General features: G+C 35.7%; 1 protein-coding gene and 1 long non-coding RNA gene across 5 annotated transcripts in view; one reads left to right on the forward strand and one right to left on the reverse strand.

Moving 5' to 3' along the window:
* Positions 1 to 9201: 9201 nt before the first annotated feature.
* On the forward strand, positions 9202 to 16441 carry LOC136035218 (uncharacterized). The gene is made up of 2 exons (XR_010619364.1): positions 9202 to 9350; positions 14457 to 16441. It is a non-coding gene; the product is annotated as an uncharacterized LOC136035218 (long non-coding RNA).
* Positions 15834 to 25159, reverse strand: part of LOC136035214 (facilitated trehalose transporter Tret1-like) — a 136630-nt gene continuing 127304 nt past the window's right edge. For all 4 annotated transcript variants that reach the window (XM_065716830.1, XM_065716827.1, XM_065716828.1 and 1 more), the window contains exon 5: positions 15834 to 18460. In XM_065716830.1, the coding sequence (XP_065572902.1) occupies positions 17438 to 18460 (1023 nt within the window). In that variant the 3' untranslated portion in view covers positions 15834 to 17437. The remainder of the gene's footprint in view (positions 18461 to 25159) is intronic.

Raw genomic sequence — 25159 nt, forward strand, 5'->3', positions numbered from 1 at the left:
GAGAAGGCAGGGGGTTTTTCAGCCCTATTCCTGTTAATTTTTGCTTGTTTTGAGTTTAAAATATCTAGTATATTTGTGAAATTTATCACTGTCTATCAAAAGGATTTTATCCCTATTTGAACTTTTATTTATCGTTTGAAAAACTTGTTCTGTGGAAAAGTTTTCTAAATTATTTTTTTTTCGTTTTTATTGACATAGTATTTTTCATGGAAAAAACATTTTATATCTTTTCGGCTTTTTTTGTAAGATTTCACCAGTTTGCCTTGCTATTATTACACTCGAGAAACTTTTTCACACTTTTATTCTTGACACAAATAGACCTGGAAAAGCTTCCAAAAAGTTTAATACACTGACACTATTTTGGTTTATTTAAATTAAATGAGCAGAAGCAGTAATAGTACTAGCCGCAAAACTTTCAAATTAATACCCCCTGTTGCTCTTGATAAATTGTTGAGTTTTCATAATGACAACCATGCACACAGTGTCTTTTATTTCGGTGAAATACAATGTGTGTGGGGGGGGGAAGTAGTTGCCCTCCGCTCAAGTAGACTTTTAAGAATGTACTAAAACTTCTGATTACCAATCCAATGAGCCTCCTCTGAAGTTTATATGACCACTTTTCTTTTAAAAACCTTACATGCCCCAAGAGCATAACGTACAACTCTTGCCCAAAGGGCTGTAGGGGAGGGGGATGATCTTCCTCTAAGAAATAATTTCCGGACCTTTCAACTACGTTGAATAATGGCTATCTCAAAATGTTGACTGTATATTTTTTGGAAATGATGGGCGTCAGAAGGGGGAGGCTGGTTAACCTCCAAACATTTCTTACTATTAAAAAAGCACTATTCCTTTCAATTTCCAATCAAATGAGTCCCTTTCGAAGTTTCTACGACAACTCTTTCTATGCGAAGTTCCCTGGTCTAAAAAAAAAAAAAAAAAAAATAAAAAAGTATTAAGAAAATACATCGTGCCCACATCACTATTTACTTAGGCAGCTATAACAATATTACAGGGGAGAAAATGTAAGATTTGTAGGATTTTCTAAGAACAGTTTCATTGAAGATTGAATTATTTGTTTAGTATTTACTTATATAATTATTTGATCCACAATAATAAAATCAACAATGTAGAGTCCACATGAAATGAAATAATGAAAAATAAAAACAACATAAAAAATAATCTCGTATCTAGGAGGTTAAGATGGTTGGTTACATGGTTTGGCGTTGCCATCCCCCCCCCTCCCAAGAGAAAACGAAAAAATACTTCTTCAGCTTATAAGTTGGTCTTTACCCAAACATATGGCCAAAAAAAATCTCTTCAAATAAAATTGGATTATTGGATTGGATAATTGGATATCTAAATAAAGTTGGGGGGGGGGTAATATTGCAAAGAGTGGGTCTTGAAATAGAGTGGCACAGAAGATGACTGTGTTAACCGGTGATGTCCTCATGCTGCTTGATGCTGCAATGATCGGTAATTATGAATTTTTTTTTTAATAAGATTGCAAAGGGACCTGGCTCCCAAGCCCAGACAATGTTTAAATGCCAAAGAGAATGTTAGAAAAAGAACTGTTAGAAAAAGAAGTGTTATTTTGACCAGGAACGAATGCAGGATGTTTTTTCCAGGGGAAGGTTGCAAAGAATTATTCGGGGGGAGTACTAAAAATAGATCAAAATGGGTTTATATTCACTTTTTGTTACGTTTTTATGAGCTGAAAAACATTTCGGGGAGGGGGTTAAAACCCCTAGCCCCCTCCCCCCTGGATACGGCCTTGACTACGACATTCTCTGATGGAGTTTCAGTTTTTATGGAAATTTCGCAATTATAAAAAAAGATGTTCAATTTACGTTTTTGTTCAAATTAGGCCTTTCAACACACCAGAACCTGTATACTACTATGATTAGATGCAGACAATATGTCAACCCTAATCTGGTAATAAAACCCATTACCCATAGCATGACAAGTCATTTTATTTCTACTTAAGTTTCAAAATCATTGTTGTAAGATATATTTTTTTGTCAAAAATATTGGAGTCTTTCTAAAGAGACCTGTCTTCGCAGTGCCGAAATAGGTTTTATTCAAGTTAGGTTGCAGTGTGTTCAAAATGAAGTTTTAGAAGTTGTCGAGCGGTAACTTTTCTGTAACAGAAAAGAAGGTCACCCTTCAATCTAAAATGCTTCTCCAGCCATAGCTAGCTGAAAGACAGCTAATGCGGGTAGATTCCATCAGTTTTATTATGTACACTAGTCCAGCTTTAGTAGCATCCGTTAGACTGTTTGTGTTAGCCCTTTTCAGTGTTTCCGCACCATGGATCCCTTCAAAGGGGTCCATAATCAACTGACTGTATTTTTTGCATTCTACAGTACTTTCAGTCAAGTTTTAGGATAAAAACGGTGGGTTGAAGGTAAACAGCATCCACATTCATATGCAAGATAATATTTGCTTGTTTTGATTATTAACGATGCCCCTTAAATTCATTTGGAAGAAACCACAATTTTTAATTCAGTGATTGATCTTAAAGATGAGGAGTAAATTAAAAAAAATCTGTGAAAATACAAAAAAATATTTGAAAATTAAATAAATAAAACACTTTGATGGTTTGGAAACCTGGGACACACCATTCATCCTCCTTCACTAATTCCTTATGTTCTCGACGGCTACCGCTAATTGAGATTTCTGTCTTGTGTTTAGGAAAAAATTATAGGAATGTATGGGGGAGGGGCAAAGGTTTCTTAACTTTGATAATTAAGCTACAAAAAGGATACTTCTCAAAATCTGAACGGTGATTTTTGCGACTGAAAAAAAAAGAAAATACCCTGAAAGATATTTATCAAATGTAGGGTTGGGAATTGCGCCCTTACCATACACAAACTTGTGTCTATACAAAATTATGTGCGTAATTTATTTAATTTTTATGTACAAGAAAACTTATGTCAAAGCCATATTACAAAGGCCCGAAACTTAAATAAGCGCTAGCGCTCTTTTGCAAATAAATGCTAATAAGTCGATTATCACAGTCACGATTATCAATAATCAGAGCAATAAAGATAAGTTTACAAATGCAGGTTTGTAATTAGCAAAAGTGTTGGATCAGAAGCGACACTTTAATCGTGGGAATATAGATTGTGGCTTGGTCACAGAATATTAATTACGATCAATCCTTGAAACTTATTTGCTTTACTAAGTATTTTTTAGCTGGAACAATTAATCCAACTTGACAAACTTGGAATAATTGAATACTATCAAAAGAAGTTAAGACCATGTCACATGGTATTATTATAATATAAACATGGTCCACGTGTCTAAATTAAGGCGATACGATACCTTAGAATTATTTGGTGAGCCTCTGCGTTGGATGACCGCCTCAAAGACAAATGGCTTATTAGTAAATTCTAACAGGAGACTAACTATCATCAAAAGATGTCAAGAACTTGTAGTTTAACAGTGAATTTTGACAGAAAAGACAGTGAAATTTTACTTTGCTTTTGTCAGCGATTTTTTCAATCAAAACGGGTGGTATTACAGGGAGCTTCTACAGTCACCAAGTTACTCAAATAAACTGATTTGTCGACTTTGCCGTTCAGTTATGCTAGAACATTTTAAGGGACTGAGGTTTTTCCCTGAACTTTAAAAAGACTCTTTTGTTTAATCAAAAAAAATTAATTCACCCTTTCTGACGACGTATGTTATATTACAACTAAATATCTCTAACTCTGGTCTAAAATGGGGGGAAGTTAAAGCGCTCTCCTAAGATTTTTGGGAAAGTAGGTGTTGACTTTCCATTTTTGTCGTTTCTTCGGATTTCTTATCTAAATTCTACAAATTACGGTAAGAGCACCCAAACAGTTCGTTCTCAACCGATTTGGGCTCATACCAAGATCAGTTTTTCGGTTCATGTCCTCTTGGTATACTTGATGCTAATGAAAAATATTGTCTGAATACAACACCTTTTATACAATGTGTATGTTTACCCTGTATCTTCTTTGCCCTTTAAAGCCATGTGGAGATGATGCCCTTCACACATAAAATATTTTTTTCCAAGTTAAAGGCTCTAAAATATAATCATCCGAAGGGTCCTGCGCATGAACCACCAAAAAATTGCCAAGCCACTAGCGGGGGGGTGACACTGTAAAAACCTTGTCTGATATTATTAAGCATCTTCCAATACATTATCACACCCTCGTCTTATATAACGAGAATCCTCTACTGCATTATCGAAACCTTACATGCTATTATCAAAATCAACACACAAACACAGAAACTGAGATACCCAAACACACAAAGACAGACACGGGGACAAACAGCCAACCGCTCAGACGAACAGAAACAGAGAGTGAGAGAGAAACAAAATCACATACAAACACACAGAGTCAGTCATACAAAGATAGACACAGACACATGCAAACACTCGCTCGGACACACATACATAGTGAGAAAGACAAGCAAACAGCCGCTCAGCTACACAGGCACAGAAAGAGAGAGAGAAACAAAAACACCTACAAACACACAGAGTCAGACACATAAAGACGGACACGAGGGCAAATAAACATTCACTCACAGGTACAGAGAGAAACAGACACACAGGTACAGAGAGAGAGAGAGAGAGAGAGAGAAGCAAACAGCTGCTAAGACAGAGGAATACAACCTTTGAAACTTATATATTTAAAATCGGAATAAAGTTAGATTCTTTTAATATATCTATTGGGATCAAAATTCCACTTTTTAGAGTTTCGGTTACAATTGAGCCGGGTCGCTCCTTACTTACAGTTCGAACTGTTTGATAAAACTTATTTTTACTTATAATACAGTAGAAAATTCCTACATGCTTCATTCGATTAAGTTTGTTTTAATAACACATAATATAAGTTTGTGTTTGTGTTAATTGTGTTAATAAAGTTTGTGATTAAGTTTGTGAGAAAGTTTGTGTCGAACAAGTTTGTTGAAACATAGATTTGGTCAGTTTTTTTTTTTTTTTGATTTGTGTTTCTTCTCTCTTTTTTTGTCACTTGTCCCATTTCATTTATTATTTAGCTGAATGGTTCTCTAAAGATTAAAACGAACGAAAACGAACGTACTTTGACCGGGATTCAGTGTTTACCCCCCCCCCCCCCCCGTGGACAAAAACCCTTCACCATGGAAAATATCCCCTCCCCGTGGAATCCCCCCTCCTCCGCGTAAGATACCCATGGGGTACCTACTAAATAATAATCAGAATCGTTAATAATAGTGCCCTTTAACTTATAAGTAATTTGTTCAGAACAGTGCTCAGAGAAAAGGATTGGAGTTTCCTAAGTATTCATCCTGATAACTTATACCAAATATGCTCCAAGTTTGGACAGAAGAGTAAACCCACAAATTGTCTTTGCGTCAAACAAGACTTTTATTTTAATTTCCAATACTGCTTGCATATACTGTGCTATTTGTCTTCTCTCTCATAACGGCAATTAGAGAAAACTTAAAAAAAAGTCTATGATCTACCAATCACTAACAGCATCAGGCTTCTGTAAAACAATTTAAGCGATAACTTATATTACTTTAATTACTGACAAGGAGCACATCTAATCATCATAGTGATTAGTGAAAGGTAGGAGGCAATTCTACCAATTTAAACTTCTACTTTTTCTGAAAGAAGGGGTAGCTTTGGGAAAGGACAGAAAGGCTTCATCCAGGGAGGGGGTAGTGGTTCCCCCCCCCCCCGAAGTTTTTGTCCGAATTGTAAAAAAGTAACACAAATACAAAGAAACAGAAATTTGATACATTTTGGTTTTTTTTATGTATCCCTCCTCTTCCGAACAAAAACCCTGGTTACGGGTTTTTGTCATTTCACAAAAAAGTCATGTAAAACAAATTTTAATAAACTACGGCCAACAGGGGACATATACTTAAGGCGATGTTGAAGTTTAGTATTTTTTCCAGGCTTGTAACAAGAGAAAGAGGTTTGAGTCTCATACAGCCTCTTAACAAACTGGTTTCCGAAGCTTTACATTTCGAAAATTTGGGTTCCCTTGATAGTGTTCAGTCAACCTGACTCTTTGATGACCTGCATAATGATTTTTGTTGGTTTTGCATAAAAAATAGCTGAAAATGCTTTTCTAAAAACAAATTCTGTGGGAACAAGTTGCTATTGTTCGCTAAACTCTGGCAGCAATAATGGGATCATTCCTGAGGTCATGTTTGGCTAAGTTGGAATTTCTAAGGGCAGAACAGGGCTTATGGATGGTGGCGTCTAATAATAGAAACTAGGGGATAGTAGACCAAATTATTTTTCTTAAATTCAGGGGGGAGGCAATTTTGTATATTTGTATTGAATTTTTTCGATGAATATACCAAAAAAGCCACTTTTCAATAAACAAAAATATACTTTTTCAAAGGCTAGGGGGATCCTGAGGGCAAGTACCCCTTGCCCTTCCCCAATTTACACCATAACTTTTAGAATACAAATTCAGTCGGTACTTAACAGGATAATCAGGGATGAACAACTTAACAGTTGTAAATCACTGTCGTTTAGGTACAGCCATATAGGGGTAAAGTAGTTTCGCGGAGGGTTGAATTACAGTTTTATTTTTACCTCTACTTTGGAGGAACTTCATTACAAAATATCTGCTAGAGTTAGCAGGCATCAAGACACCAAGTTAGAGTTAGTAGACACCTAGGGTGTGTCGGATCATGTCCCCGAAATTGGGGGGTGGATCTATAAAATTTGCTGTTTTCGGTAGTCATCTTTTCAAGAGATGGCTCTGGATCAGCCGGAGGAAAGTTTCTGGGTTCTAGCTAATATCTTGCTGTAAACATGTTGCCATAGGCTTTATCTTACTGAATATTATTATGTAGTGGACACTTGCCAGTTGGAAAACTTTCCCAAAAGAAACAAAAATCCCAGAAGTCTGTCATAATTTCATTAAACACTGGATATTACTGGCCTTTTTGGACTTGGTTTTAAAACTGAATTAATTGTAGTTAAACACAAATAATATGAAATCAAACATTATTTTGACTGATATTAGATAATAGAAAAAATGAATAAAGAGTATGAGCATAACAGAAAAAAAGGTACTTATGATTATAGCGACCCCACTCAAGTTCTTGATCTGGGTAGAACCGGTTTGTCTGTCTGTAATCGTTTATAATTAGCTGAGTCCTAGTGAGAAAACTATGGTTAAGTATATTTTAATTAAATATTTAATATATAGAGGTGGTTAGGCTAGGTTTGGTGTTTGATATAATGCATTCGAGGTGGCCTGTTTTCGATAGTTCTTTGTTGTAGTTTCCATAATTTTATTACTAAAACATTATATTTTCATCATATTTTGGTATATTTCCAGTATTATAAGCATTATATTTTCATTATATTTTGGTATATTTCATTATGATTAACCTATCTTCACTTCTTGAGTGGGATTGCTATTTTACATAAGTACCAAAAAGAATATAATAGATATAGAACTGTTATATGAAAACACAGGAATGTGAATACAATAGCAAAAATATTAAAATAGAGAAATTACTGCTTTGTTTTTAGATAACTTTGAGGTGTAAAAAAAAATAAAATAAAACCTTTGCAAGCTTCTCTATAAAAAGAGAACCTTTGGGAATTCATCAAACCCAAAACCTAAAAAGCTGAAACCTGGATTAATCAGATACAGGGTAGTTAATTTAGATACATCCATATTAGACAAATACGAAAAAATGGAACCCGATAGTTTAATTACTTTCGGCACGTTGACTATTAATTATTATAATATATTCCACTTCCTTAACTATGCCTAAATAGTGGTTGCCTTATTTGTTTATTATGACGTTTTAGATACATTTTATGGGTTGCATCTTATCAATTTTCAAGCAGGTTTGTTAAATCTATTCAAGGGGTCAGCTACTCTCTTCCACCACTGTAAAGGAGTTGTGCATCAGTGCTGTGTCCAATATCTTAGCTCTGATACTCCAATGTGACTAACCATCTCATTGTGGAACAAAGACTAATCTAGTAGGCAGATCTGAGGCGTTGCCATGGGTAGGATAATTCCGTGATCCTCAAAAGCTTTTTTTCTCTAAGCGACCTGGTTTATTGGTTCTGATGGCCAAATTACAATGAAAGTTATCATAATACAGATAGGTGTTGACAATCCAGATTACACCAATCACATTCAAGAAGAAAAACGCCATCCTTAATGTGTTTGAATTTATCATTTGATTGTAGATATTTGAACACAGGGAGGGGTTTTCTTCTTCAACTCAAGTACCTATTTGAGTTGTGGTGTGTTAGTTCCAGGCCCGTTAGTTAAACCAATGTTAGTCGCAGGAAAGCCGATATGTAAATTTATAACTTTCAAAACTACATGTTTGTTCAAATTATAGGCTAGTTTCTTTCAGGGAAACAAAAATGTAACAAAAAAGGTTAACCAGCCACATGGATAATTAGTGCTGCTAAATCAGATCTGAGACACTGAATTCTGGCACTTGGCTCGTTTTATTCAAATTTACTTGCTCCATTCTAAATGTTTTATTATTTCATCAATATCTAAGCCTCGTAAAAGCTTTTTTGGGTTTCTGCAAGATGAAAAACTAGAAGTAAAGTCGTTTTCCGGAATATTGTTAATTTCGAATCTTCATTTTAAACCGGCTTTGAATCGGACAATGTTTTTGCTCGAGTTTAATAATTTCAAACTAGTGTTCTAATCTTTTTGTCATCAATGCTAAAGCCTCAATGAATTTATTTCAGTGTCAAAAAATTATAGTCTTCTTACTTAATTCAAGCACTAATAAAGTTTATTAAAACTTCCCTGAAACTAATTTCTTTTCCAAATTGGTATTATCATATTCCGTCGTCTTAAAGAGTTTCTTTTAACATGACGTTGTCCCAGAAAATAACAATTGTGCCCAAAAACAGAATAATCGTTATTTTTGAGTTAACAAAAGTTTAAGAATTTTAGGCATAAAATATGGCATTGAATAGTATCTTCATGAGATAAGACCCAAAATGTACGAATTTCCTTGACTTTGTCTTAAAGAACGACATAAAGACTATGGGAGAATATGGTTTCAAATGGGAAGGTAAAAATCTCCAAGACTTGGATTATACAGATGGTTCGAAAATCTTAGATAAAAACGTTTGCAAAATGAATACATTTTTGAAAGATTTGAGAGTTCAGAGCACAAGTACTGAATTTAATGTTAAGCAGAGAAATTTCTTATACTAGAATAAAAGACGGTGCAGAGCTGATGATCTGTCGGATTGATAAGCTTCACTTACTTGAGTAGTACTATTAGTAAAGATGGTTGACCCAGTGAAGATATAAAAAGAAGAACAAAGCCAAGGGATTTTTTCAGAGTTGAAAAAGTAGAAGAATAGGAAGGTAAGTATTTGAACAAAATAGGATATTGAAAGGTATAGTATGGTAGTCTTGACAAGATGTATTATTCCCTGTCCTATCCTAGTTTGGGACCATTACTTTTCTTAAGGCCATAATAATTACAATGATAAAGAACATAAAAATTGCAACTTGGAATGTTACAACGTTAAAAAATCAGTATTTATATCGACATTTTGACTGATGAATTCAGACGCTTCGAACTGGAATTAATAGGAGTTTCAGAAACGCATGTCCCAGGGGTAAGGAACATGAAAATAAGAAATATACAGTTTATTTACTCACACTGAAAGGATGGGATTTATAGGCAAGGGGTAGGGCTCATCATGAATAAGGAAATTGCTGAATCTTGCTTGGGTTGGGAGGCCTTAATAATAAACTCTAGTTACTTATTTTACGGTTAAAAAGTGAAGGGTACCAGTCACATTAGTACAGGGCCATCTAGAGCTGACTAATGGGGAAAGTAGTGACTCGGATGGGTTCTGCTTAAAGCTACAGGAACAAATAGACAGGAACCCAGGTAGAAATAGGGTATTTTTGCTAGGATTGCTGCAATTTTATAGTTATAGATTGCTGCAATTTTGCAAATATAAGAATCTAGTTATAATCAATTCAGTATTTCGTCACAAAATGGGCCATAAGCTAACGTGGTACCAAAGACTGCCAGCCTTGTTAATTATATTTGGCCAAGGCGATTCCTATGGAGTGTATTTGTTTTGATATGACGCCATTTTTAGGGGATTCGGGCAACTTCATTTGTTACTGTGAGCCGTGGTTCGTTCTTTGTTATGCTGCAGCTGCCACTGCAACTACGATGTTAAAGTAAACATAAGACTGGTTGGATCGATTCAATATACTAGGATATGCTGTTATTGGTGTTAAAGTAAAGTTCACCGTCTAGTAGTGCTTAGGGTTAGCCTAAAGCTAAAATTTAGGAAGGGTAACTACCTTCCCGGACGTTCTGACGTTGATAGACTGCAGGAAGAGAATTTGAGGGAAACCTTCCAGGAACAGTTGAAATATTAAACTAGAGAGTTTAAAATTTGAAGTAGAAGATGGATGCAATAATTATAGGACAATAGTTTGTAAATTGCCGAACGGTGTTTTAGTGGGGTGGGGGAAGTAAAAACACAGCCAGTAATACTAGAGAAAAGGCTTTAAGTTGTGAAGTGGTGTGAAGGTTAAGGTGTGAAGTGTAGGCCATAGATAAAATTGCTGATCTAGAAGATACAACCAGATGGTATAATGGTAAAACATTGCATTGGCTTGGTAAAAAGTCAAGAGGGAATAGTCGGTCTAAGCTTATCCCAGTTAAATATAGGAGCGGAGTCACAATTAGTGATAAGGAAAGAGTTAAAGAGAGATGCGCAGAACATTTTGGGAATGTGCTAAAACGTGATGAAGTTACGGGAAGTGATACAGAAAAGAAAGTTTAAGTTTTTTTCGCTTTAGAAGTGAAGGAATGTTTAATTCCTTCACTGTATTGCGAGAAAGAATTAAAGACTCTACTAAAAAAAATTAGAAAATAGCATGGCCACAAGGCTGATAGCGTGGCAAATGAGCTTTTTTTAATATGGTGGTTGTAACGTTAGAGATGAATTGCTGAAGATTATGAATATGATTTTTTTTAAAAGGGGAAATATTTTGAGATTTTAAGATAACTGTAACTAAACCCCTCTGTAAGAAAGGTGGTAAGAGTGATTGTAGTAACCATAGAGGCAATTTATTTAGTATGACGATAGTTTTCATACTTAGAGATCATTTTGATCCATTTTTAAGAGAAGAACAATAAGGTTTCAGGAAGGGGAGAGGATGCGCTGACCAAACTGTCGGTCTTAGATTAACAGCTGAGAAGTGCCCGAGTCGTCATATTCCTTTAGTCCTTGGTTTAACAGATTATGAGCAAGTGGTGGATTCAGTATACAATTAAATAAAAAAACACAAAAAGTTTTTTTAACGGAAAGTAAGGAGCGACATTAAAACTTAAAGCAAACAGAAATTACTTCGTATATGAAAGGGACTGCTTCCTCATCAACGCCCCGCTCTTTACGCTAAAGTTTGACTCTTTCTCTTAACTCTACTTTTTTAAAACAGTAAAAAACTTTAGAGCAGTGGTTCTCAACCGGGGTCCACATGGACCCTAGGGGTCCATGTAATATTTCCGGGGTTCCACAGGCAAAACACAACAAATTGGGGGTCCACAATGATATTTTAGGGGTCCATGAAGAAAACAAACTCAGAACGCTCTTTATTTTTAAGAATTCAATTTCTACTGCAATTTACATTATTTTGGATCGGTTTAGTGACCTACTCGGAATGGATATACGATTTGGGTTTCAATTCCTTTCAAAGTTAATGTTGCCGATATAGAATTATCTTTGCAAGAGCCCTTCATACAAAGTGATTTACAAAGTGATTACAAAGTGATGAAATACAAACAAAGTGATTACAAAGTGATGAATTACAAAGTGATGAAATAACGCGTGCAAAATCCGAAGATGAAAAGTACAATATATGGAAAACAACGGACGTTGCTACAAAGTACCCTTTGCTCTGGGATAAAGCGCAGTTCTACGTTATTCCTTTTCCTATCTTATCTTGTTGAAGCGGGATTTGGTCGTGTTTCTCAAATTTTATCAAAAGCTCACAATAGACTTGACATTGTGAAAAGATAGAACCAAATATAAAGAAACTTGTCGAGAAGCATCAACCACAGGGATCTCATTCAATAAACATGTCTTTTTCCTTTTTTTAATCATACACTAAATTTCAACTGCTTTTTTCTATCCAGTTTACATAAGTAAAGTTGGAGTGAATTAAACTTCCTGAGGAGCTCTACTCTCCATGAGCTTTAGTTGCTTGCCAATCGAAGAAACTTGTTGAAACTTGTAGTTATTATCACAATAATAGCAATAATAATAATAATTATTATCATTATATTAGAATACTTTATTTGTATTAAATTAGTTTTCATTTAAAAATAAAGCTTGATTGTATGCTATTTGTTTGATAAATAAAACCTTAAAATTTATGTTAGTGAAGTAACATTTTTTTCTTATGTACAATAGCTATGAAGGGGTCCACCAAGATAAAAAGAGAGGAAAAGGGGTCCATGGGAAAAAAAGGTTGAAAACCACTGCTTTAGAGTAAAGAGTGGGGCGTTCTGGCAAAAACTACAAAACTCTACATTTTTGTAGATATGAGCTTGAAACTTCTACAGTAGGGTTCTCTAATACGCTGAATCTGATGTCGTGATTTTCGTTTATATTCCATGACTTTTAGGGGGTTGATTTCCCCTATTTTCTAAAATAAGGCAAATTTTCTCAGGCTTGTAACTTTTGGTGGGTAACATGATTAAACTTATATATTTAAAATCAGCATTAAAATGCGATTCTTTTGATGTAGCTATTGATATCAAAATTCCATTTTTTAGAGTTTTGTTTACTATTGAGCCGGGTCGCTCCTTACTACAGTTCGTTACCACGAACTGTTTGAAGGAGCTATAGCAAAGGTCCTATATTGTATACCACATAAATCAAAGCAATTATTGCTATATACGGGAACAATATTGCTGTGACTAAATTCAAAAATGAGACTTGATTTTGTATTACATATAATACAAAATCAAAAAAATATAATAAATCAATATAATAAATAATCATATAATAAATGATATAATATAATATAAAAAATCAATATAATAAATGATATTGATCATTTTAATCGATTTTATCCAGACGAGCACGACAAGGGCTTTAGGAGAGCATGGAATCAAATGGGAAAGAAAAACTCTCCTTGAGCTGATGATTTGAGCGTCATAAATGAAAAGAATAATTCTTTGGAAGTTTGGAATAGTTCTGGGCGCAAAAATGTGCTTGAAAATATTTAGGTCTTCAAATTTAAATTTAGAAGATTTTCAATTTTTCAATTTATTAAATCAATTTTTAAATTTTTAAATTTTCATTTTCAATTTTTAAATTTAGAAGAATAAGTCGCCAGGATTGGGAATAAGTGAAGGTGGAGAGGTAATCAATTCGATCAAATCAGTAGCCAGACTTACCAACGCAGCAAGGGCGCATCCAGGATTTTCGTTAGAGAGTGGCATTTTTCTGGGGAGGGGACAAAACGAACTTTAAACACATCAAAGATTTGTTTATATGCATTTTTGTTGCGCTTTTACCAGTCAGACAAAAATTTTAGGGGGAGGGGACATCGTCCTTTTCTGTTGTAGTTGTAGAAAAAATACGCTCGTCTTTCGTCCTCTGTGTCACCAAACACAAATTGAACGAAAGTCATAGAAACGAAAAGAATATACAAATCAAATAAATTAAAAAAACAAGGAAAATAAAATATATACTACAAATCAAATCATCTTCTCTTCTCACCACACTCTTGTGACTGGGAAAAAAAAACAACAAACCTAATAAAATCAAACGAAATTACAACCAGTTGAAAATCTTTGTTGAAGACACAAAAACTCCCAATGCCTCTAATATTTGTATCTCTTTATCTTTACTAACATGAGTAAAACCTAAAACGAGAGGGGTGGACGTCTTCAGACCCAGAGATTTGATTTTTCTGATTAAAATATTTCTCTCAGTTGTGAAACGAGGGCATTCTGAGAGAATGTGATCAATTGTTTCATCAATATTAAACACCTATAAAAAGGGCATGACTTGCAATCTGTAAGATGATACAGTGCTTGACGAGATCTGGTCGTTGCATGACCAGTTCTCAGACGGAAAATAGAGTTTGCAATTTTCCTATTTGGGTGGATAAGGTGATACAATGCCCCTCAAAAGACAAAACATAAATATTTGTTGTTGCAATACATGTATTATTACTTCTAAGAGAATTTGGAGCAGAGGTTATTAACTTTGAGGATTCATTTACAGTGAGAGCAAACTTCCAAGTAATTGGATGGTGAATAGCCTGTTTTGCAATACTGTCAGCAATTTTATTTCCCTTAATCCTTATGTGAGAAGGAACCCAGACCATTTTCAGTTGAAGAGCATGAGAAGACATTATTTTCTGAATCTTTTCCTATAGATGAACAATGATTGGAATAACTTTTCCTTGCCTCTTTTTTAGATCAGAAAGAACACTTTTAGAATCAGAAAAGATAACAAATGTACCTGATCCTACTTCCAGCACTGTATCCAGAGCTTTTTGGAGAGCAAGGCATTCTGCATGGAAAATTGAAATCGTCCTTTTCTTCCAACGCTCTAGGTACTAACGAAAAGTGAGTCATCGCTGAGCTATGGTGCTGCTGTGAGTTGTTAGTAGTTGTAGTAGCAGGTACGCTAATGAAAATGGTCACGTGTGGTTTTGAAACTCGAGTGCTTCAAAAAACAGAGGAAGATTCGTTTAAACGTTTTCCCCAGGAATTCTCTAAAGACAGTGCTAGGTACCCGTTTGACTGAGCATATGTCAAACAACAAGAAGCAAAAAAAATGCTGCTCTATTTACTTTCTAGGGCTATAACAAAAGAATAGTTGATGTAGCTAGAACATGTTTTACGGAGAAAATATTACTGATTGTCAAATTTCGTTTTTTTGGGCATCCAACTGGGGCAAAATAAAAAGTGGGCCGCTCTCGAACGGGTGGAAAGCAAGGATTTGAAGGAATTTGTAGCTTCGTGAGAGGGAGTAAAAGGTCATCTTCGAAGAGATTGGGAGGAGAAGCAGCTTACGCAGCTGCATTAGCCTTAGTCCCTCAATCGGCTTGGTATTGAAGTGAGTCTTTAGTAGTGACAGCAGTAGTAGATTTAAAATGAAACTAAGATTTATTAATGGGTGCAAATGTGATTTGTAATACCTACAATTTATTTTTTAATTGTTCACATTTGTAATTAGAAGGTATAACCATTATTAAATTTACATTTAATTTTAATTGCAAGTGAGACGGTAGTATGAACTTCTAGAAAGGGAAGTATGAGCTTTTGGAAGAGTTTTTTTGGAAAGGGACTGGGGCGAATCTCCGGCCTTTGTATTACGGAGGCAAGCGGGGCCCATATCTGGATAGTTAAGGGGCATAAGATATACAATATTTTTTCTCCATATTATTGGAGAGGGGACAGCGCCCCTAGAAGGGGAGGGGATATACAATATCTCGGGGTAGGACAATAATAAAAAATAATTGTTCGGAAAGTTTATATAAGAAATGTACAGAAATTAAAGAAAGTTTAGAATTTGGGGGAGGGATTGATACCCCACCCCGTTGTACTTCCCTGAATGTGATATAAGAAATTGTTTCGCCTTCAAGTTACCTTATACCTCTGGTCAAGGGCGTTGTCAAATTTTTTGCTAAGTCAAAAGACGGTGAGAAGCTGATTAGACAATTAGACATATAGGAGGTGCCGCCCTTTGTCAAGCTCCTTACACTAGTGTTTGTTCGGACAATAAACTTTCCGGTCAGAATTAAGAAATTTTGCGGCATCAAACTACAGATAGTACACAAACAACATAATTAACATCAGCAATAAGTTTTATAAATAGTACAAGAAATAAGACATATATCTCTATGAGTAACTCTATTAATATAAATAAAAACAAATATTTATAACTCTTCGAGTTATTAAAAAATAAAGAAATAGCATAATGTAAAGAAAAAAAACAACTAAAAATACCAGAAGGTCAACAAAATGTCAAAAACAGTTCTAAATGATCTTTAAAAATAAGCTGTTAATACATTTTTAGCATATTTTTCGTTTACCGAATGTAGCTTATTGATTAAGTTCAGGTTACGACCTATTGAGTGTATCATTATCCTATGGAATATATTTAAAATTTGCCGTAAAGATTATTAGTATTTTCACTCATATACAATTCAGTTATTTGTAGTTTTAAAAATTGTTCCTAGCCTTTATAATATCTTTTTTAAATTATCCAACAAAACTTTTAATTTTTAACGCACGTTTTTTTAACTTTTTGTGGATATAATAAATATGGTTACATATATCATTTCGTGCAATGACTGTGACTATTCAACAACTATAGGTGATGACAAATTACGATGGCATATTCACATTCAATATACACCTGGAATTATGCATTAAAAACCTCTTTACGAAATAACCCAAGATATAAACAAAAGTATTTTGGCGGAAATTTCCTCTTTTGATACGGTTGGATTTATATAGCAACTATTTTTGTTCGGGTTATTTTCTAGTAGAAGATCGTAGAAAATTGATATACTACCACCCTCCCTCAGCCGTTTACATATCACTTTTTTAGTACCCAATTGAACCACAAGAATTAAAATACATTAGGACTTATAGGCTATTCAAGATGAAGAGACAGAAGTTTTGTCGAGGAACTCAGGACTTACAGTACCCGTAGCTCTCAAGTAATGCTCTTAATCAACTTTCTCCTCACAGTTGTTAATCAAATTTTTCTAAGTTAACATTTTTCGTTTTTGAATATTCTTTATTTTTGTGTGTATTTGATTTCTTTTTACTCCACATTCTAATACTTATTATAAGTTGTTTTTGTGGATAATAAAAAAAATGTTATTATAGATAATAGCGACTTAAAACTATTTTTCGTATCAAAATGATCGCCTTCTGGCCTAATTTGTACTTTCGAGTTCCGAATCAATGCTTATATAGCAGCAAAGATGTAACTACTATGATGTTTTTTTTTGAGTTGATGATAGGTCTTACGATCCAACTTTTTTAGAGCCCTTGCGAATAAAAAACAATTACTGACACCATCGAAAATGAGGCTGCTGTCATTGATTATTTCCACCCATGAGGAAATTGTGCTTGAGAATGTGTGGGTGTGTGGGGGGGGATTTGGGTTTGATAACCTTGAGTTTAACTCATGAATATGGAAGCTAAAGCTTCAAAGATACTTTTAAGGTTGTCCAATCAACTTTTTGAGTCCCATTGTGGATCTATTTATGCGCTTCGATTTATAGGCAACCTTCAAAAGTGAGATGCTATTACTGTGACATATATTATGACAAATATAACTGTGACAATAACTGTGACAAATATTACTGCGACATTATATGCCTACAAATAATTATAGAATTTAGTAGTTTTAAAATTATTTTTGAAAGAGCTTGATCTAGTACCGATCGACTATTTTATTCCCTCTACATGAAATAAAGTGTAACTGAATGGTTTCAAGGCTAACACATTTAAAGTCAGGTAGTTTCAGAAGCACAAATAAATAACCAAAAATACAAAATATAGTATAAAACCACAATGTACCAGATAAATACAGCTTGGACTGCATTAATACAAATGTTACATTTATACATAAACTGGGAAGCCAAAACAGTAAACCCAAAATGACAACAGCCAGCCCCTTATGTTTATATGGTGCAAATTCCCCGAAAAGCATCCAAGGAATTGGCCCAAGACCAAGAGAAAATGCCCCAGCATAAATTATAACACACGCAACAGGTATCCAATTCCAGGGGAAAGCAGGGTCCACTATCTCCAAGTCTTCAAATAATATATATAAGCCTAGCGCTAAGCCAGCAGCAGCACATGTCCCAGTTGATACTAAAAGCATCAGTTTCTTTCCCTTCTTATCTATAAGGAATCCACAGACCAATGTTGCCACAAGTTGTAAACAATACAGGACCACAACTGGAAAGTGTGTAAATCCTGAGCTTGGTAAAGCATCATTCTTATATCGTTCAAATGCAAATAGGAGAACACCGTCAATGCCAGAGAATTGTCCAAAAAACATTATTGCACCAGCTATATACACTGGCTTGTAAAATTCTGGCCGGAAAATTTTAAGTGTACCAAAATCTTTTTCCAATGATAAAATATCGCAGGCGTCCTGAACTGCATTGAACTCTGGATGAATCTCAGGGCGTCCACGTAGTTTTTCTAAACTCCTCATAGCACTATTGGGTTTTCCTTTCCGTATCAAATACCGAAAAGACTCTGGCAAAATAGACATTAGGGCTAAAGAATGTACAATGCTGACGATTAAACCACAAATTCCAACGTAGTACCAGGAAATCACTCGAGAGGCGCTGAAACAAACCAAACTTCCAAATATACTTGCGAATGTTGGTAGGGATGCCGCTAATCCTCGATTTGACGGATGAGATATTTCACTGATATACACCTAAAAAGAATTATAAGTGTCAAATATTATTAATCATGCTTACACTTTTATTATGTAAAAAAAAGGGAAAGCAAACGCCTGTTAAGAGGACTCGATACCTTTATAAATCATTTTGCGAGCTTGAAGGTCGGCTGACCGTCTGAACGACAAAGGGTACATTAGTGAATTTTCCCAAGGGGCTGGTTATCATTGTAGGCTATTGAAAATTTGCAGTTTGACTATGAATTTGATTGAAAAATAGTGAAATTATGTCAGCAACATTTTCAATCAAAGCGGTTTGCATCGCAAGAACCTCCCAAAGCTGCAAAATTGATCAACTAGCATTTCTTTTGAGCGGATTTTGGCATTTCCCTAGCAAGCATGCTATAACATTTTTAGGGACTGCCCTATCCCGAATCTAAAAAAAGATTCTACTCTGTTTAATCGAAAAAAAATTCACACTTCCTAATGATTTATGTTTTAAACTGGATATCTCTATCTCCGGCACAAAACGAGAAAAGTTAAATGATTTTTCTAAGATTTCCTGGAAAGTAGATATTAGCTTTGAGTTTTCTGTCTTCATTTGGATCTCTTATCCAAGCTCTACATTTTATGCCAAGATCACCCAAAAAATTCTAGATAGTTTGGCTGCAAAAATTAATAAGTTTATAATCAAGGAGGCACACTCGTGCCTCTATAAAGAGGCGACACACGACAATGTTAAGCGATCTTCGGTTCCAGTGGTCGCAGAGGGATGGGGAGGGACGCATTTCGTAGCCCGAGCTCCAACTAAGAAACCTGCAAAATTTCATCCCCCTCCAACTTTTCCTTCATGGGGAAAATCTGGCCGAAAGTTTCGACCCGTCAACCCCAGCCCTCCTTTAACGTTGTCCGATCGGGCTGAAATTCACAAGTTAAGGTCCCCTAGGGCCCAGGAGCTTATCCGCGAAATTTCAGCTTGATCAAATAACTCCTTCCCTGTTTTCCAGAAACCGCGCATAGCCACTTAAAATTCATTTACTTTTTTTTTCTAGACGCCTACAGGTCACATCCGACATCGGATCTGGGTGTACGAAGACTCATTCGATGCGGAATTCTCCGAGTAATTTTCCTGGAAAGTTTCGTAGGAAAATCTTAACCCCCCGAAAGTTTAGACCCTCCACCCTCCCCCCCCTTTTAACGTTGTCCGATCGGGCTGAAATTCACAAGTTAAGGTCCCCTACGGCCCAGGAGCTTATCCGCGAAATTTCAGCTCGATCCGATAACTCCTTCCCTGTTTTCCAGAAACCACTCATTAGCTATTTAATTAACGGATTTCTCTCCATAAGAGCCCATGTTAATTTGAAATTTTTAAAAGTTATTGAGAAGTTATATTTACACACATGCAAGTTATTAGCTCAGTTGGTAGAGCGTGAGACTTTTAATCCTCGGGTCAAAGGTTCAAGTCCCTTACGGGCGGTTTTTTTTCACAACATCAAAAAAATTTTGATAACACCTGGACAGCTTATCATTTGAGAGATAACAGAATATTAGCTTCTTATGAGCAAAAGAAACATTTCGGTCATTCTATCTATTTTTTTCTATTTTATACAATGATTTAAAAGCGGGGGGGGGGCAGCCACCCAAGTTCCTCTCCTAATTCCTGTACGAGGAGTACAGGAATTATTAAATTACATCCACCATGGATTGTAGAAAAACGTACAGAAATAATATGAAAAAAACTTCGTTTTCTTAAAGAGTTAAAGAGGCTGCGTCCCAAAGTCGAACCTTAAAACGTACAGGAATTAGAAGAGGCAGTTGGGGGGCTGCCGCCCCCCAAACCCCCAGCTTTTAAAGACTCTTTTGTACAGGTTTTTTGTTTTTTTGCTAACCCCCCGCTCTTGGCTTCGGAAAGGCCCTCTTTTAATTAACAAAAAATTGAAATGAATGAATAATGGAATAACTTCGAAAAATGTTAAACACAAGAGGACAGGAGAACCATTGCGCCGAAACTAGTAATTAGTAACAATGAAGTCCCCCCACAAAAAAAAACCTGTACAAAAGAGTCTTTAAAAGCTGGGGGTTTGGGGGGCGGCAGCCCCCCAACTGCCTCTTCTAATTCCTGTACGTTTTAAGGTTCGACTTTGGGACGCAGCCTCTTTAACTCTTTAAGAAAACGAAGTTTTTTTCATATTATGGACAAGATAAAGTGATTCTTTATCATTTCCTTATTTAAAAGGGATCTCAGGTCCAGCGCGAAAGCCACTTGGCTTTACCGTCAAAGCCACTTGGCTTTGACGGCTCACTTGATACTTGAAGGAAATGTGAGATTCTATTCTACTCTCTAGAGTTCTCATGAAAGAAAGGCTAACGTGGGCAGGTCACGTTTGACAGATGATAATTTACCAAAGATTGTGATTTTTTGGGCATCCATCTAGGGCCAAAGGAAAAGAAAGCTGTCCCTAAATAGGGTTGTCATATGAAAAGATTAAAGGAAAACTGAAACTTCATCATCGAAGGAAATAGTGAAGCTTTGAATACATAGGGATGGAGGAGGGGTGTACAGAGCTATGTTGGTCTCATGGGACTTGATTTCGCACTCGATTGTTGGTATTAGAAGTTTAGCAGGGCCGTAACCAGGACTTTTGTTCGGGGGGAGGGGGTACAAAAACAACTTTATAAAACCCAAAAGAATCGCTTTCAAGTATTTTCGTTACTTTTGTACGAATCAAACAAATTTTAGGTGGATGGGTCTAACCAGCAACCCTCCCTCACCCTGGACACGGCCCTGCGTAGTAGCACTAGATATTTGAGGTGATTTCTGAAAATTTTATTCCTCCACGGTCTTTTAAGAACATTTCACTAAAGATCAATTGTTTACCCTAGTCATATTTCACGGGGGAAACGGTAAAAATGTATGGAACAAACGAAAATAGTTGGAAATCCAAAAAAAAACACTCAAAGTGTTTGCAGTGATTGCTCAAAGTGCCCCAATCTTCTCCTACCTTTGTAATTGCTAGCCTTGATGCAATGCAAGCTAGAGCAAAGGGCTAGAGGCCCATGCACCTCAACTATGTCACAAAACATACCGCTTGTTATTATCAAATTTTACATCCATGGACAATATGGTTATTCGCCTCTTCTATCCTGACATAAATCATCTGGGGCTGAACCAGGTGGATCTCGCTCTAACTAAAGTTTAGTTTATAAACTACAGACAGATAGATATATATATATTTATTGCAAAAAAAGTCACATGGTCACGGAAAACACAAAATACTAATAAAAATAACAATTCAACAATGCACACAAAATAAAATAGAAAAAAAAGAACAACACAGAAAACTTAAATACACAGAGGCGGGCCTAGAAAAAACTTTTAAGGGTGGGGAATATGACAAGGGTGCCAATAAACACAATCTCGGGGGGGGACAAGGGCACCAAAAATTGACCAAATTGACAAATTAACTTCAGAAAAGAGTGAAAACAGAAAAAAAGAAATGGGGGCACCAGAAAAGTCTTGGGGACCTAGGGTTCCCTAAGGCTCCGTGGAACCGAAACTCTAAAAAATGGAATTTTGATACCAATAGTTACTTCAAAAGAATTGCATTTTAAATTTGATCTTAAATATAGAAGTTTCATCAATATTAGTCTTACCCATCAAAAGTTACGAGCCTGAGAAAATTTGTCTCATTTTGGAAAATGGGAGGAAACACCCCCGAATAGTCATACAATCTTAACGAAGATCAAACCATCAGATTCAGCGTATCAGAGAACCTTATTGTAGAAGTTTCAAGCTCCTATCTACAAAAATGTGGAATTTCGCATTTTTTGCTAGAAGACAAATCACAGATGCGTGTTTATTTGTTTTTTTTGTTGTTTTTTTCCCAGGGGTGATCATATCAACTCAGTGGTCATAGAATGTCGCAAGAGGGCTCATTCTAATGGAAATTAAAAGTTCTAGTGCCCTTTTTGAGTGACCAAAAAAATTGGAGGGCACCTAGGCCCCCTCCCCCGCTCAATTTTTTCCCAAAGTCACCGGATTAAAATTCTGAGATAGCCATTTTATTCATCCTAGTCGAAAAACCTAATAACTATGTCTTTGGGGATGACTTACTCCCCTACAGTCCCTGTGGAAGGGGCTGCAAGTTACAAACTTTGACCTGTGTTTACATATAGTAATGATTACTGGAAAGTGTACAGACTTTTTCACGGAGATTTTTTTGGTTTGGGAGGGGGGAAGTTGTGGGGGGTTACGTGGAAGATCTTTCCATGGAGGAATTTGTCATGGGGGAAGAGAATTTCAGTGAAGGGGGCGCGGGATTTTCTAGCATTATTTAAAAAAACAATGAAACAATAAATATGAAAAGTTTTTTTCAACTGAAAGTAAGGAACAGCGTTAAAGCTTAAAACGAACAGAAATTATTATGCATATGAGGGGTTAACCTCCTCGTAATACCTCGCTCTTTACGCTAAAGTACTTTTAGTATATTTATTCTACGGCCTTTGTGATTCAGAAGTCATTCTTAAGGAATTGGGACAAAATTAGGCTTTAATGTAAACAGCGAGGTATTGACGAGGGGTTGAACCCCCTCATATACGCAATAAAACATACGGATATAGAAGTTCATCACGTAAGTTAATTCGTAAGTTACGTATATTTTTTACCAATGAAAACGTTCGTAAAAAGTAATAAGAAATTTTTAAGTAATCAAAAAATTGGAGGGCAACTAGGCCTCCTCCCTCGCTCTTTTTTTTCTCAAAATCTTCCGATTAAAACTATGTGAAAGCCATTTAGCCAAAAAAGATTTATATGCAAATTTCGTTTTAATTATTTATGTGTGGAGATCCAAGATCAAAACATGCATTAATTCAAAAACGTCCAGGAATTAAATAAAAAAAAAAACAAGTTTTTTAACTGAAAGTAAGGAGCGACATTAAAACTTAAAACGAACAGAAATTACTTCGTATATGAAAGGGGCTTTTCCTCCTCTACGCCCTGCTCTTTACGCTAAAATTTTTTACTGTTTTAAAAAGTAGAGTTGAGAGAAAGAGTCAAACTTTTGCGTAAAGAGCGGGGCGTTGAGGAGGAAAAGCCCCTTTCATATACAAAGTAATTTCTGTTCGTTTTAAGTTTTAGTGTCGCTCCTTACTTTCAGTTAAAAAAAACTTGTTTTTTTTTTATTTAATTGCTTCAAGAAACGACATTTGAAGAAAAAAGAGAAAACAGAATTTCGACTTAATAAGCCAAAAATATGTGTTGGATTATCTTGATTTTAAGATCGCCAAAAAGAGCATGCGTCTGTAGCTGCAAGACCATCTTTCAAATATAAATTCCTCGTGATCAAAAACGAGTTAAAGCAAGGGGATATGCACGAGTTAAAGCAAGGGTAGGTGTACGTTACTTTAGGCTGTCCTGACTCAAAAAGCGATATATAACATTGCTACATCAAACTGATATTTACACCCTTCCCAGGGGCGTTTCCAGGGGAGGAGGTACTGGGTTTGAACCCCCTCCTCCACCCCAAAAATTTTGACTTTTAAGAAATGTTACAAAAATGTACATAAACACATTTTTTTAATGTATTTGTTAAGGTTACTTATAAACCCCCTCCGAAAAAATTATCCCCCCAAACAAAAATGCTGGATACGCCCTTGACGCTACCCACTAAAATTACGAGTCGGATTGATTGTTGGCGTCCAATTCGGATTGTTAAACCAGTCATATGAGTAGAGGGTCTGGCCCCCAGGCTCTAAACATCCCATTAAATTTCAGACATTTGCTGATATGATTTCTGGAGCATCACAAGGATGGAAAATCCTTATATCGCTCCAAGCTGCGATTTAAGGCAATTTAAGGTAATCATATTTTTTTTATATATTCCATATTTTTCTTATATTTATTACTGTTTTTAAGAAACACTCTCTCAAAAGCAGAAACCCCTCCCACCAAATAGCATGCTCGCGAACTATACGAGGCAATCAAAAATTTATGAATTCTATGGATATAGCTATTGACCTTTTCTTACTTGGGGAGGGAGGAGGGACCATCTACGATCATCTTCCAGAAATCAGTGTCATTTTTACATTTTATCATTTGTCTGTCGTTGAATAATAATTTTTTCAGGAAGGACTACCCGCCCTTACCTCCTGTAACTACGTCAATGGCCAATGTTCTTTTTGTCACTTAAAAAAAATGGTAGAATAAAGCTTTTGATCCTAAAATCATCTTCGCGTCTCTTTTAGGCCTAAGAAAATCATCCTTTTATTAATATCTCATAATAAATCATCACAATAGTGAAAGGAAGCAAAACCTAATGTCATTTTGCTGAGCCTGAGCTGCTTTTGAATTACTTGACCGGCCTTGAGCCTTACATATTTTTCTCACTTAGAAATAGTTGTCAGTTAGAATCTCCTGTTTTTATGGCACTTGGTATCTACCAAGTGACATATAGCGATCGCAAATTCTGTCGGTCTATCGGTCTGTCCGTCTGTCTGTCCCAGTTTTGCTACTTTAGGCACTTCCAGGTAAGCTAGGACGATGAAATTTGGCTGGCGTATCAGGAACCAGATCAGATTAAATTAGAAATTGTTGTTTCCCCTATTTGACCATCTGGGGGGGGGGGGAGGGAGTGGGGGGACGGTTAAATCGGAAAAATTAGAAAAAATGAGGTATTTTTAACTTACGAATAGGTGGTCAGATCTTAATAAAATTTGATTTTTGGAAGGATATCGTTTCTG

The sequence above is a fragment of the Artemia franciscana genome, chromosome 14, assembly GCF_032884065.1.
Source record: "Artemia franciscana chromosome 14, ASM3288406v1, whole genome shotgun sequence".
In the NCBI taxonomy this organism is placed as follows: domain Eukaryota; kingdom Metazoa; phylum Arthropoda; class Branchiopoda; order Anostraca; family Artemiidae; genus Artemia; species Artemia franciscana.